General features: G+C 38.8%; 1 protein-coding gene across 2 annotated transcripts in view; it reads right to left on the bottom strand.

Annotated features, from left to right (window-relative positions):
• The window catches only part of tmeff2a (transmembrane protein with EGF-like and two follistatin-like domains 2a), a 120,075-nt gene extending 111,025 nt beyond the window's left edge, over positions 1-9,050 (bottom strand). The window contains exon 1 of one of the 2 annotated variants that reach the window (XM_062431152.1): positions 8,281-9,050. In XM_062431152.1, the coding sequence (XP_062287136.1) occupies positions 8,281-8,470 (190 nt within the window). In that variant the 5' untranslated portion in view covers positions 8,471-9,050. The remainder of the gene's footprint in view (positions 1-8,280) is intronic. The other variant, XM_062431153.1, reaches the window with a different exon arrangement.
• Between the last annotated feature and the right edge of the window lie 6,336 nt (positions 9,051-15,386).

Genomic DNA, 15,386 nt, shown 5'->3' with positions numbered 1-15,386 from the left:
GGAGCACACATGTCATGTTCAGCTTGCTAACAGCTCTCCTGGGGCAGGTAAGACATCACTGTCATGCTCAAGGACACTTCAGCAACATGTCTTTTTACAGCAGTGGTCTACACTATGTTTCAGTCAGTCTTGGCCAATGATTTACTATCATTCAAACATTAAAAAAACAGAAATCACCAGTCTACAAAAACAAATACACAATCAAAAGCTTTTAAAAGGTAAAACCGAAATCTACCGTTAAAAATTACATTTCCACATTTATATTTATAATCTCCATGAGGGATCCAGCTACCTTTGATTCAAAGTACACATACTGCGCTCACTTAAAAGGTTGAATGAAACTCATAAAAAATTATCTTTGTGAAAAGCTTTTTTTTTGCCTTATAGTAGAAACGTTAACAATAACATAAAATATATACTTTGTAAAATAAAATATTCTCAGCTTTGGCCCAGATATGTTTCAATGACAGTTTCTGATTAGACTTGTCCTTTTATAATTGGCACTTACACTAAGCACCTTTGTAACTGAACTAAAATAATCCAATGTCCTTTTCTACTTCCTCTTCCAACCCTCCTTGGCATGGAAGAAAGTAGCTGGCAATAATACCCCATGGAAGTCAAGCCCGTGTTAAAATGAACCTGCAATTTGCCAGGGTCCTGAATGACCATAAAGTGCAAGCTCTGTGCAAATATACAATCATTGAGCCAAGAACAGTGACATGAGAGGTCTCGACGCTTGGAGTGCATGGATGGAACAAAGCCCTTATCCCACAGAGGGCCATACGAAGTAATCTGGAAAGCCAGAAAAAAAAAAAAAAAAAAATGTTGGCACCCAGGCAACTGGCACATTGATGATACTCACTGGAGAGGGGCATTGTTATGGTGACAATCAAACTACTGGCTAGGTGTCTACAAATGATTGAAAAATATAAGATCCTTTTCAGGCCAGCTGGTTGACTCTCTGTAAGATAGGGTTGTTTGTGTGTGTGTGTGTGTGTGTGTGTGTGTGTGTGTGTGTGTGTGTGTGTGTGTGTGTGTGTGTGTGTGTGTGTTTGTGTGTGTGTTTATTTTATAATTTGATATTTTGGCATTTTTTCAAGGTTCTTGGACAGCAGGTTATAGAGATCCCGAATTTGTGTAAATGAAAGGAATAATGAGAGAATACGGCTCCTCCTCATGCAATTAAACCGTCTTTTTTTTTTTTTTTTTTACTAAGAGACAGATGTGCAGCACGAACATCTTCAGCAGTCAGTGAGCAAGAACAATACACGTATCATTTGTAAGCAACTACTGCAGTAGCAGCAATCAAGACTTGTAGACAAAAGAAAAGACACTTTGTCTAAACTCGAATCACAACAGAGATTGTTTCTGTGAACAGTTTACAAGGCTGCAAGTGACGCATCAGCTTTTGTCATGGATGTCAAGCCTCTGCATGAAACAAGTATAAAACATAATAGAATAAATGTCCCAGATGATCGCTCCTCAGAAACATCACAGCAAACAGGGTTTAGGCTTCAAAGAAAACGCAGCACAAATCTCAATTAGTTATATGACAATGAGTGCCTAACAGCGGCTATAAATATAGATCTACAATACTGAACCCTGAGAGGTAATTTCTCATACTTGTCAGCTGATAGCTTAGGGAATGCAATATTCTTAAAAATGTCATTACTTTTACAGTAACAAATGACACACAATCGCCCTGACATGCACAGAAGTCAGTTTTCATTATCCTAGGGATGTATGTCTTTTAGACATGAAACAAATGTGGCCCTTGCTGCAATCCTTTTTTCAGATTCGTTGTAATAGGGCAATTGCTCTATGCCACTAAAACACAATAAGTCAGGAGTGTAAAATGGGGTGCTGTGAAATTTGGACAACTTTACTGGAGTGAGAAAACAATAAGTGGCCTTTCTGTCAGTAATTCATTTGTCAATGTCCACATTTACTTTGTCAGCTTCTTGGTGCATCTAAGCAAAAGTCGCTCTGCTTGTTGAGACGGTGAAGATAAGGGTTAACCCGTGGCCTAGGGGTTAAGATGCCGACCGCGAACCACAAAGTCCCAACGCATGTCATTTCACATCGCCCTCTGATATCGCTGATAACAATAAGTAATACTAGGCCAAAAAATAGCTTGGTTGTAACATTCACACCACTAATTAAAGTTACTATTTACTATCATCTTCACCTGAGGTCCATTTTTTAATGGAGAAAGTCAGTTCTGATAACTATAGAGTGCCTGTCTAAAATAGAACTGAAACAAGTACAGAGCCTGTGCAGAAAAAAACAAAAAAAGTGAAATTAACATTTCATCATTACATAACACATCACTTAAAAATCAAAGTTCCAGTACTGTGCTTAGATTTCCAGAACATTAAATCATGTCAAAACAGAATCCAACTAATAAGCCTTTTTTTATTATTTTTTATAAGCCTTCATTTACAAAGTGCAGAAGACATAAATAGACTTTAACTGTTAGTGTTGGGGCTCAGACTCTTTGATGGAAAAAGTTTTAGTTATATTGTATATCAGAATATCCTTACACGGAACCTTTGTTCAATAATTTACCTGAACTGCTGCAGGATTATCATGACTATTAAATACTGAACATGGACTGAGAATTGGGGCCTCTGAGCAGGATTTAGTTTGACACTGATTCGGTTAAAGATTACTGTAGCCTGTATAACATTAGGCAACCTAAAGTAGAAATTTACAGAGGAATTCACCTACAAATTGCTTTTTATAAGGTTGAATGTAGTGGTAGAATAGACTCAAATTTCTACATCATCAAAGTTGCAAAAAATAAATGCAAGGAGGACACTGGTGACAGATACAGTATAGTATCGTCACAGTGGAAGGAGCAACTATCCGCTGCAACAGTGATCACACATGATAATGAATTCCTAAGGTAATAACATTCAACGTGATATTCACGAGGATCTGAGCTGTCATCAGTTACTGTGCATCTGGATGGTCTTTGTCTGTTCTTAGCACTTTAAAAAAAAAAAGTCTTTGTGCGCATGCTGTACGTAAGAGTGAGATCTCCACCTCTCATTCTGTCTTTTATAAAATGTCACGGGTGCTAGTTGATACAGGTGCTGCACAGCCGAAGTTGCACTGTGTCAGAGGCCAGGAAAACTTATTTACACTTCCTGCTCCTGCCCTGCCGTTCCTCCTGGCTTCTCCTGCCCCGTTTGCCAGGAGAAACAAGCTGGCTGTTTGCCAGAAACAAGCTGGCAAACATCAAATATTGAAAAGGTAATGTTTATATGCTAACGATTAAGATGGCAAGAGAAGCACTTACTTGTCTAAAGGAGAGAGCTTGCCAGCCAAATGCATCTCCTCCTACCTACCTGGAATTTCACAACACTAAGGACAACGAGGAGTCCTTCTCCCGTTTTAAGCATTGTACTGATCAATAATTAAGTAGAGTGAATTAATAATGAAGGCTGAACAACCACAGTGGTGAGACATCCTTTCTTGACCTCTCTCATGCCTGGGGGCTTTTTTTTCTTTTTTTTCAGTAAGTTTGCAACAGGTTTTCAAATGTTTATCGTGGGTATAGAGGGATAGTTTAGCTCTCATTTTGCCAGGTTGTTAAAATGTACAATAACTCTGAGCACTAAAAGCTCCCACATCATAATCGGAATGAGGTACATTAATTACATCACGTCCTTGCAGGCGTTTTTCCGCATGGAAAAATAAAATATTTCTGTTCAACGACTCCCTTTTTAATTTTCCTTTTTACCACTGCCTTGTTTTATACTAACATTTTCTGCTGTGTTCTTCCTGTCCGAGGTGTGGACCTGCATGCAAGTTAAGTACTTTTGACCTCTGTGTTGACAAATCTTGGAAGCAGATGGCCAATTTTCTCCAGACTTCTGGTAATTCACTCCATTTGATGGGATTTACAGGGGGCTTTGCATATTTTGCACTTATCCCTGTCACTTTAACAATCAAAGCATCACATGGCCTTTCAGAGTTAACAATAGCAGTGGGATTCAGTGAAGAAGGGATTGTGGCCCCTGCACACAGGAGATGTAAATAGATTGTGTCTTCAGTCATACTGTTCACCCCATTTGACTTTTATCAGCCTATTGAATGTGTGTTAACTTCACACATTTATCCCAAATATATGGGCTAATAGGGGCCTACTAGTAGTAGGTTCAGCAGACTGTTATAACCCATTTATCTCAGAAAGCCAATGTTGGTGGAGCCCGGAAGGCTTGTTATCATGTGACTGTCAAGTTTATTGTCGAATACAAACTAAATGGGTGAAATTCATCTTGTTCTCAGTGGTTTTATGATGATTTTAGTATCAAAATGCGTTTTTATAACATTTCTAGTGAGAAATGTGCATTTTATTTCTGTATTTCCGTTAAATGTATATGATGTTTAATTTGTTAGTTATTATGAAGAATTCTTAGACTTTCTATGGTTGCAATGGTGGTTGCTATGGACGCTGAGAATCACCGTATAGTTGCATGTTGTTTAAATGATTGTCTTTGCATTGTATAGTTACCTGAGCCATTATGTTATTTTATGTAACTGTTTGATGATATTCCCCCAATAAAAAATGTAGACTTTAGAGAATCCCACAGATGAATTGAATTTGAAATGAAGAATTTAAAGCGTTGCCATTGGCTGACCGGAGGATCCGCCGCCCGAAAGTATTTTTCTCACTGTCAACTTGTCAAGGTTTTTCTTTTGATGATATATTTAACATTTATCAACATAGACATTAAAATGACCCTTATAACTCAACTACATTATATGTTAATGTTGAAGCCTTCGGTGTTCTCCAGTTTGTCCACACAATACACAATCAAGGCATTAAAACATAATTCAGTGTGTAACAACTAAATATTCCTGTACTCAACAGATACCGAAGTCTGTGCAAAACTGAATAAAACTGACTGAAACTGGCACTCAGAGAGGCATTCAACAAGAAGTGTGTATTACCTGCATCGACTTGCTTTTAATATGCATGAATGAAATGGCAAAAAGGCATGAGCTATGCTGTTGGAAAAAGCCTGCAAAAAAATGCATCCACTGAAGATAACGCAAACTAATTTATTGAAAATGATACAATCCAGAAATTAAAGGGAAAATGTCATTATGTTTTGACTGTGATAATTACACAACAATACTAAACACAGTCAACTGTGCTGGATGAATATAAAGGAAAGAAAAATGTTTGTTTGTATAGAAATAATTGGTATTGCTTGTTCATTGTCCATGTACATAATCTTAAACAATGGAGCACCATCCTTTAATAATAACATTATTACCATCATAACCAGACATCAACCACCACTTTGCTTATTCATACAACGTTCTAATTTCTTCAAAAGAGCATTACAGTAGCTATAATCAATATTTTTTATATTAATAATGGATCAAATGACTAAGATTATGTGAAAAGGTTTGCTTGTAGTTCCTCTTAAGTCTTACAAGCGTTTTAGCATCTTTCAGCTCATTGTTGTCTTTTCCAGCCCAGAACTTTAATATTTTGGTTCACTCTCGCCAACATTGATTCCAGCTGCACTAGGCAGCTGTTTTGAGTTAAAATGTTTCAATAAACTGACTGTACGCTACTTGACTGGTACCAACTGGCAATTAGACAAAGTTAGTAGCTAGCTTTTGAGTTTAGTGGAGTGGACTTCGCAATTAAAGAGTGTATTTTTTCTCAGGAGTTGGTAGAGACCAAAACAGAGCAGCGAGATGTGAATATTGGATTTACGTATGCCAGGCGACCAGAAACACAGCTTCAAATGAATGCTAATGTTGCTCGATGTTACATGCATAAATGAGCAACTGTTTGTTAACACGTCAGCTGTAATAACTTTGTAAGTTGATAATATAGCTTGATTCTGCTGCCCCCAAGTGGCCAAAATGCTGGTTTAGTCAATGCAGGTTTTATTTCAAGACAGAAAAAAATGATTTATTAAGCACACAAAAACTCAAGTTGTGGGAACAAGAGCTCATTTCTGTTGAAGCAAACCCTTTCAAAAGGCTGCCTAGTGCAGCTTTATACATAACATTTGTCCAAATGACACTCTGTCACCGAAGGCATCTGGAGACAAAGTCTATCTCTGCACTCACAATAGAATAAGGACTAACTAAGTGTCAAGATCATTTTGGGATCCTCTGTTCTGCTTCAGTGAAACCTTCAATGGCGGTTTTTCATAGCTGCCCACAGATGCAAACCTAACAGAATGACAATCTTTGTCAAAGCAAGTTTTTTTCTCCCTCTTTATTTCATTCCATTAAACAGAATCTCATTCAACACTTGTTCAAATACACACTGCAGGGACTGGTACAACGTTTTCATAACACTGCTGCCCATTATCTCAGTAAAATGACACTGAACTAATCTGGAAAATGTTGAACTTTGTTTTTTCCCCCTGAACTGAAATCTGTCACGTATTAGTGTTGCTAGACATATAGAAGGCATAATTAAACCCTGTGCAATTACTGTCTGTTTTGTTTTAAAAAAATATATAAAATAAGATTATCTTTTTCACAATGGAGCGTGTGTGGCTTGTTGTATTCTGTTCATTCTAATTGATGCAGGGTGCAAATGTGTGTGTGAGTGTGCATCGCTGTCAGCGAATGCACTTAAGCCTCCTCAAGGCGTGCAGGATAAAAGCCTTCGTCTAAATGCATATGAGTGTCAGGAAGTGGGGAGGCAGGCAAGTGTGTATTAAGGCAGGATGTATACCATTATCAGTCATTACTAACAACAACAAGAAGCACAAAAGAAGCTTTCAATACACAACAATTCATATGATACTGAAATATAATCAAGTAAATAAATACAACCACCACTGACATAAAGGATTCTTAGATTAAAACATCAGGACTAAAATTGTTCTCAATGAATTGCTTTACAGAGCATTACGAAGACTGAAAACTAGACTTAAATCTTTTAAATTTCAAAATAAATAAATAAATAAAAGTAGCTTATTATGAGGACAACAAAATCCCATATATACTGAATACCGATCTTAACCCAATAATATAGTCCATCCTTTGATCTTCTAATTAATAGCCTATTATCATAATCAAATTCATTTTTCCCCCCAACTATGATATAACATAACATTCCTATTATATTCTGACAGGGGATTTTCAGTGGAGTCAGTATCGTTTTAATCTATTGCCAGCTGTCTGTCACCATATATAATATATTTCTATGATATGTTTGCGATCATATTTCCCCTTTTGTTTATTAGGACGTTATCCAAGAGGACCCGAAGTAAGTTTCAGGCTGAAAACGGCAGACATGCCTCCATATTGATGTGCGGCTGTTATGAGCTATAATATCAATACTGCTACTGCCCATGAGTGTGTGGAATCGGCTCGGAGCTATTTTAAGGGTTCAGACTTGGACAGGCGACAGGGGAAATAAATGGCGAGGCGCTGCGCTTTGCAACCCGGTCCGCTCCTTTTATCGCTCTGGGCACCGCGGAGAGGAAACAAGTTTACAGCTGGTGGCCTACAAAAGAAACGACTGCATTTATATTTAAAGTAGCACTAAATGAAGCACAAGTACCGATGCCAAGTAAAGCCAATGAAATCAGATTTATAATCTCTTGGGTGTGAATTGGGAATTAAAAACAGTCGAATTGATCAAACTGTCTAAAGGTGGAATAATAACCCACAAGCGGACCGGAGTAAAATACACGAAGGCTATTTATAAGTTTCACATCTGAGAGTGTCCATAGCCTCTTAAGCACTGGTAATAGTATTGTGGCGTATCGTGTTATTCTGGCAACAATCCTTTCAATCACTCCCTGCTATATATTCCTCACTAAAATGATCCTGACTGTTGCTGTTTTCACTTTGTGCCCCGATCGAAATCATCGATCTCTTGCCTGCAAGTGATTATTCAGACATGATCGGCTGTGCGTGCCTTGCTACCGTGCCCCGACACAAACTCAAACAAGGCTAAATGAACATCAAGCAACCCAAAACTCTGCATCCTCTCACTCATCACGGGGGCTTTGCAGTCGCCAGTATCTGCAGCCAAAATATTCCACAGCACCGACACAAAACCCAGGCATGGTTACTGGACGAAAGGCAACACTTTATAAGAAAAAAAAGCATGAAACCTGACTGTTTTTAGAGCTGTTCTTAACTTTGATTGGGTCCTGTAACGTTGCTTAGTCCTGATGGTTAAGTCTTACATGCGTAACTTGGACAAAAGGTGCACATCTAGATAAAGCGCAAGCCTAGAGAGAGATTGCAACTCTGCCTTTATGATATGACTCTCACCGGAGCAGTTCCAGCCGGTCGGCGTCTGGCAGTCGCTGAGGGAGGAAGGGAAGGCGCGCAGCTGCTCCACAGGTAAAGTGGCGAGAAACGAGACGAGGGTGATCCTGAGCCAGCCTCCTGCCGTCCCGCTCCACTGGCGCAGGCGTCGGGGCTCCTTGAGTGGTGCCTGCGCCGCCACGGACAGACCCATATCTCACTGGCCCCGACAGCACAGGCGAGGTGGGAAAGAAATGTAGACGCGCACTGACAACTCCAATCCCGGCAGGTTCAGCGGGGCGCTTAGACACCGACAGCAGACCATTTTCCGAGCGAGACCGTGCGCCCCATGTAGTGTCCCGTGTGGACTGACCAAATGGGTTCCGCCCGTTCCAGGGGAGGCTGCTGCAATAGGAGGACGGGGGGTTAAAAAACTGAGGGGTTTGGTGAGCGATGGAGGAGGTTGTGTGGGATGGAGTCGGGTGGAAAAGTTAGCCAGGCAGGCAAGAAGACTTGCGAGAAGGGGAGGATGCTCAAGGATGAGGAGAGGGGAGGAAAGATGGGAAAGAAACAGGGGAGGGGGGTGATACAAAAAGCAGGTAATAAAACTGTAAAACTGAGAGGATGTAGCCAAAGTATCCAACGGACAAGGTTTGGAGACGACAGCAGTTGTGTAATTGTATCCACCACGGGTGAGACGAGCAGCTCTCCTGCACGAGCGGAGCGATCCCCCGTTTACTTAGTATGTGTGGCGCGTTCTGAGTCGCAGTGAGTCGGTGTTTGGCGCTCTCTCTCTCTCTCTCTCTCTCTCTCTCTCTCCATCACTCTCTCTCCCTTGCTCTCTCTCTCCCACCAGCAGCTGGTTTCTAGCTTGGTTATGATCACGTGGAGTGTGATGCGAAATCTACGGTGGTGGTGGTGGAGGGGGGGGGGGCTTAGTAATAGCTAATTGGAATATCTTACTGGTGGGGTAAGCACAAAGGACAAAGGCAAAATGAGAAAGATTAAAAAAGAAATAAAAAAGTAAAAGGAAATAAGGAATAAAGACACTAAAGACAGAGTGCTCCGGGCCTAGTCATTTTAGTTGGTGAAGCCTGTGCCAGGGATGGGCAGTGTAGAGGAGGATGCACTGCCTTTATAATTGGCCAGGAACATTTAAAAAGTCTGCAGGAATCGATTTGTCCAGCCTGGCCTGGGATAATTGCTCCGCTTTGAAACGACACTGATGCTATTCCTGCATCTCTGCCTCCAGGCAATCCAAAGAGACCCCAATATTATTCATATATTTTTGGACATAACCGAATGCTGTCACGCGGGGCAGGGTGCGTCCGGTAATTGACATGCTTTCGGCCATGAAAGCACTAGAAAGTGTATAGCATCTGACGGAGTTAAAGAGGTCAAGTCTAACATCAGGTTGTGAACACTAACCCTCTTTGAACCAAGGAAATTAGAAGCCATGCGCATGGAAAAGCATTTATAGGCTATAGAGGAAACAAAGGGGTCGCTGTTAAGGCCCGTCACAGCTAGACACTTGACCTCATGATATTAAGTAAGCAAAACTGCAGCTGCCTGTAAACAAATTAACCTTGTACTGCTTTTCATTCGGAGGTTATTTCACACGTTTTATCTGCTGCAATAGCAACTTGTCACCACACACACACACACACACACACACACACACATACACACACACAGAGGGGATTGGACTATAGGACAAGGACCCATCTACGATGTTGCAAACAATGAATATTAATTTGACCACTCTTTTTTGCAGTTATTCTCATGCCCGTAAAAACCACCATAACAATATCCAATGATATCTGTAAGCAATTGTGACATATTTGGTTTTACCTGTATTAATATATATATATATATATATATATATATATATATATATATATATATATATATATATATATATATATATATATATATATATATATATATATTAAACAAAAACAAACAGTCAAACAAAAAAAACAAGGATTTGGCTGGTAATTTTCAATATTGTCAACAGATCTCATGCACAGAAACAAACCAACAATAATCTATTTACAGATATTGTGTGTGTATCCAAAGCCTGGTACAACTTATTCCTCAGTGTCGTCGTCATGGAAATTGTTTATTTACTTTAACACTGTAGACCTCCATTGTTGTATCAAAATTATAGAAACACATCAGTGGGTCACACTGTTGCACTGGGTGATGCGCCTTTACCCTGAAGAGTTTGGACACGTTTGTTAGTCTAAAAACAGCTCCAAAGAATAATTAACAGCAATCACATTTTCACCTTCCTCATTTTACATATACAGTAGCAGCAGTAGTAGAAGCACTGTAACATGAACCACATTCCCATGCATGCACAGTGGTGTCTGCCTTACTGTAACTACTTTCTGTATGGTAAAAATCTGATGCTGTAATTAGTCTTCAGATCCATTTCTATACAAACATGCCCACACGCTTCTGGGTCAAGGAAAATGTCAACGAGTGCAACAGATCAATTCACTGTTGGTTTTGCTCTCCATATATGAGATTTGTTGACAAAAAAGAAAAAAGAAAATTGAAAGCCTTTTCCTTTAAAAGATGACTGAAAAGCTTTATAGAGAGATGAGGGGGACTGCAAATTTCTCTGTTACTTCAATGGACGCTTGTCACATACAAAAAATATTGATTGATTGACTGAATGAAAAAAATGATTAAAGCAGCTTTAAGTAGGCAAAACAATACAGGCATTGTGCTGTATAAATAGAAGCCTGACTGAATGGTTAGGTTATTTCCGGATTGCAATAGTCTGTCTACATAAGGAGCCAAGACAACCTGCTGATGCTGGTGTGAAAGAATACCTTATATGTTATGAGTACTGACGCAGCCTCATTTCCCAGATCAACTCGGACGCCTCCAGAAAAGTAAAACACTCGATGAAAGCTGGCAGCTCATAGTCGACTTGGAAAATTCAAATTTGGGCACAGCTCTAGTTTGCTGTGATATGTGTATTTGTGTGTCTTATCCATCTGTTTGTTGTAAGTGACTGTAGTTTAGACACTATGAATAGAGATGAGGAATAAGGAAAGATTTGTTTCTGACATTTGAAATAGTAGTTTGACAAAAAAAAAAAAAGATATTTTAAAATGTTATGGTGCTTTCAGCTGCATCACATGGTTTTCATCAGTGGATGTATTTGTTATGGAGAGGGTCCAGATGTTAACATGTGACCTAAGCATGGCATTTTGGTCATGTGATAAGTGGATGTAAGCAGCAGGAAAAAATAAAAGTAAGTGAACCTTGTGCAAAGAATATCATACAAATATGTATATTTTGGGTACCAGTGGGAGGATATCTGTAGCCCAGGGTAGTAGAGCAGTCTGGTTGTTAATCATACAGTTATTGGTTTTAATCCCCACGTCCTCTTGTCTACTTGTTGAAGTGTCCTTAAGCTTGCTTTAGACAAATTGCCTGTCCAATGAATTTAATGTTCAATCTAATCAAATAGTTAGAATAGAAAATGTGTAAATTTGTTGGCAAAATGAAAAAATGAATGAAAGTGTGGAATGGAAGAGGAAAATAGAAGTCTAGAAGAATGGTAGCACGTCACCCCCAGGCTGCTTTGTAATGATGTTAATTCAAGTCTTTTTATTCTCTTTGCATCCAGCAGTTTTCATTTGTACACTGAAACATTTGGGCATTATAACCTTTCTTTAACCAGGTAAAAATCTCATTGAAATTCAGATCTCTTTTTTAAGAGTGACCTGGTCAAGAGCGCAGCAAATATTGTTACAACAATAAACATGAACAGACAAATACAACTGTCAAACTCTACAAATGAGTGAACACAATATCCAGTTCATATGCAATACAAGGTCAAGGACAACAATCCAGTTATGAGGCATAAACAGGTAAAATTCACTAAAATGATTTCTGCAAACATTTAGGAGCACTCACATTATTTTCCCAATCCTTTAAAATTTACTTGATTCCCCCTTAGTAATCAGCTCTTACAATGTCCAGTCCTTTTGTACATTATTCCAGGAGGAAGAGGGAGAATATTTAAAAAGGTTTTCTTTGCATAGTTCTGTTCTAACTCCGAGGACCAACATCTGTAGAGTACTGTGAGAGTGCAGGTCATATTGATATTGGCTTTTACACATGTATGTACACCATACCCAAGAGAGATTAATATACAAGCCAATCACTGCAAAAATCTGCAGACACACAGAGGTGGCCACTCAGCAGCAGCACACAGAGTACAATGGTGTACAAGAATTGCCACGGCCAGTAATAAAACGTAAAGCAAAAGGGTCAGGTGCGTTCGTAAAGAGCAAGTCGCCGTAATCCAATAAAGGTAAAAAAGTTGCAGAAATCAAGTGTTACAGTACCTGGGGGGAGAAACAGGGTTTATTCCCTTAAAAGAAACTTAATTTAATTGATTTGAATGACAAGTTCATTATGTGCCGTTGCTGCTTTCCAGGCAACACTGTGTCTAATCTAGTGTGTAAGATAGGAGTAAAATAGAAGACGTGGTAAAATAAGTAAAATATGAAATGGAATTTGAAACACTGATTAAGTCATTGCTCTGGAAGCAATAGGGTCCTATGTATGACTTTCAATAGCACAGCTATGGAAATGAAGCGTCTGATGTTGCTTACTGCAGTGACTCCTGTAATATATTTGCCAAACTTACCTCCATTATGAGTCTTCTTAATTTTTAATAAAAAGAATCGAAGGTTGTAAAAAACAGAAAGAAAAATTAATTCCCGCTCACCAAGAAATGCACAAGAACATGTTTTGCTTGCATATGTGCAGTGGTAAGTTGCTACCACACTGTGATTTATAAAAAGAAAGGCGTGGATAGGAACTGGTTCACTTTTTAGGGTTTTATTTTACAGACTGGGGGTGTAAACAAAGCAGCACTGTATTGCTTAGAAATGAGGGTGGGCTGTAAGGGTGAGTTAAAATTCTCAAGTCTGACTCAAAGGACCTATGCGTCAGTGTCTGGCCCCCGCTGGTTTGTACCACGTTTGTACCTAGGAACGTGTCATTTTAAATACACATTACTTTTAAATATACATTTCTAAGCTCAGAGAACGCTTTACACATAGTAAATACAATGAATAATAACTGATCATTCAGGGTGTTCCATCAATAGTCACACGTCTTTCATGATAGTGGTATACAGCGAAGTGCTTTAGGGGTCACAAGAGTGTTTTTAATTAAATGTTTTTCTGTATTACTATTGTCCACTGGGACAAAACAGCAAGACTGACTTTGCCACATAATGGAGTTTGGTCAGTATCAGGTTCTGTTAGTCATTTGTGCTCTGAAATAATGTGTGTGTGTTATGCATGTGTACTACAGTGTGTGTTATTCAAAGAAAACTTGCATGCACAAATTAGTAGTTAATCTTCTGTTTAGCTTGTGTTGTAAGTGACACAGAACATGAACAATCCTCACAAAATATCAAATGTTATCCTGTAAAATATGTTTAAAAATATTAAAGATAACTGACCGCAGTAACCACAAATAGCTTTAAATTGATGAAACAGAAATGTACATCTAATTTGAGAAAATACGTTTGTAATTCATGATCACAAAACATGTAGTTACAGAACATTGGTCAAAGGCAACACACATCAGTGGTGTATGACGCATTTCAAAATGCCACACTTATTGTTTTTTATGTAAGCCCACACACTGATGGTGTTTGCCACCATTTTATTTCCCAATTTCAACACACATTAGCTCTTGGCAGTATTTAATGTTTTTATGCCTTAAATGTTTTTTGGCCAAGCACTTTTCTTGCTGCTGCTTGTCAAATTCTCAGTGGGATTGTAGATTAAGCAAGATGTTATTTATTAATGGTAGCGCAACAGGTCAAGAGGCTAAATCAACCTCTGAACAAGAGACATCTTTGGGCAGCAAAGGATACTGTTACTTATCAGGAGTTGCAATTTGTGCAACACAGATGCATATAATACATATCATCATAGCTTTTGTATTTAAAAGTTACTTTTCATTTAATTTTAGTCTCATTCTCATTGTGAGGGTCTTCTGTGATATATTTTGTCCATAAAATTAAGTGTCTACAATGGGCATCAACTGACATGTGTCAATAACTCAATGCTTCAGGACAGGATTACAGGTGTTGTAATTTAGTCATTTAAAAACTATTATACTATACTATATAACTATAATATGATAAACAATAAACTACCTTTTTATACATTGTTGAGTCAAAGATGTGACAGTCAACTATACTGATGTTTAGCTCCTCACAAATGTATTTTTGCACAAATGTGGCTCTTGCAACAGATGGCACTGGCTGCTGCTAAACAAAGCCATTTTTGGGTTTACTTCTTTAGGGGAGCATTGTTCATTCTAGAGAGACATGTTCCCTAACCTTTCCTACAGCGATGATGAATGGGTTAATAACCATCTTGTTGGCAGGCGACGTTAGCCCCTGGCCTGTGTAGTTTTGTCCCATTAGCATTGAGTTGTATCTTGACTGAAGAGGTTCTGAGAATGCTGTTGAGGCTAGGTGGATGGTTGATCAACAACCGAATGGTTACACAGATTGGGCCCTGTTTTGTTTCAAAGTCAGTGCTAGGACAGAAGCAGTTTTCACCAGTCACTTTACCAGTCTACTTTGTGTGTGCATCAAAATGTAATTGTTAATGCGATAAGGGAGATTCCTATTAATAATGTTATCCACATGAGCATTTTTTTTCCTGTCACATCAATATTACAAGTTCTCAATTTTGCCACTTGCAGTAATGTCCCAAAAATATTTCTAGTAGCCTACTGGCTGCTGTGCATGGACAGATACCTATATAATCAGACTGTTCTCATTCCCAGGTCATCAAATACAAATGCTTTGTCACCTTTTAGCAGTATGAGATGCATCAGGCTTTCAATCATTTCCAGTGTAAACCTATCCATGTCATTATTAGATGCCATGAGACCAATGGTACAGCAGTGGACCACAGCTCTGCAGTTCTGTGGCTTTTCTCTGTATCAGCCAGATTCAGTAACGGTTGAGCTAACACCATGATTTAACGTCTTATAACAAGATTTGACCAGCTAATAACGGCAGGAACAGGCAGGCTAGAGCTACAGGACGAAATGCAAAGAGGATT

Source organism: Scomber scombrus, chromosome 13 (assembly GCF_963691925.1).
Source record: "Scomber scombrus chromosome 13, fScoSco1.1, whole genome shotgun sequence".
NCBI classification, from domain to species: domain Eukaryota; kingdom Metazoa; phylum Chordata; class Actinopteri; order Scombriformes; family Scombridae; genus Scomber; species Scomber scombrus.
The sequence above is the reverse complement of the archived record's forward strand: the minus strand, read 5'-3'. Positions and strand labels throughout refer to the sequence as shown.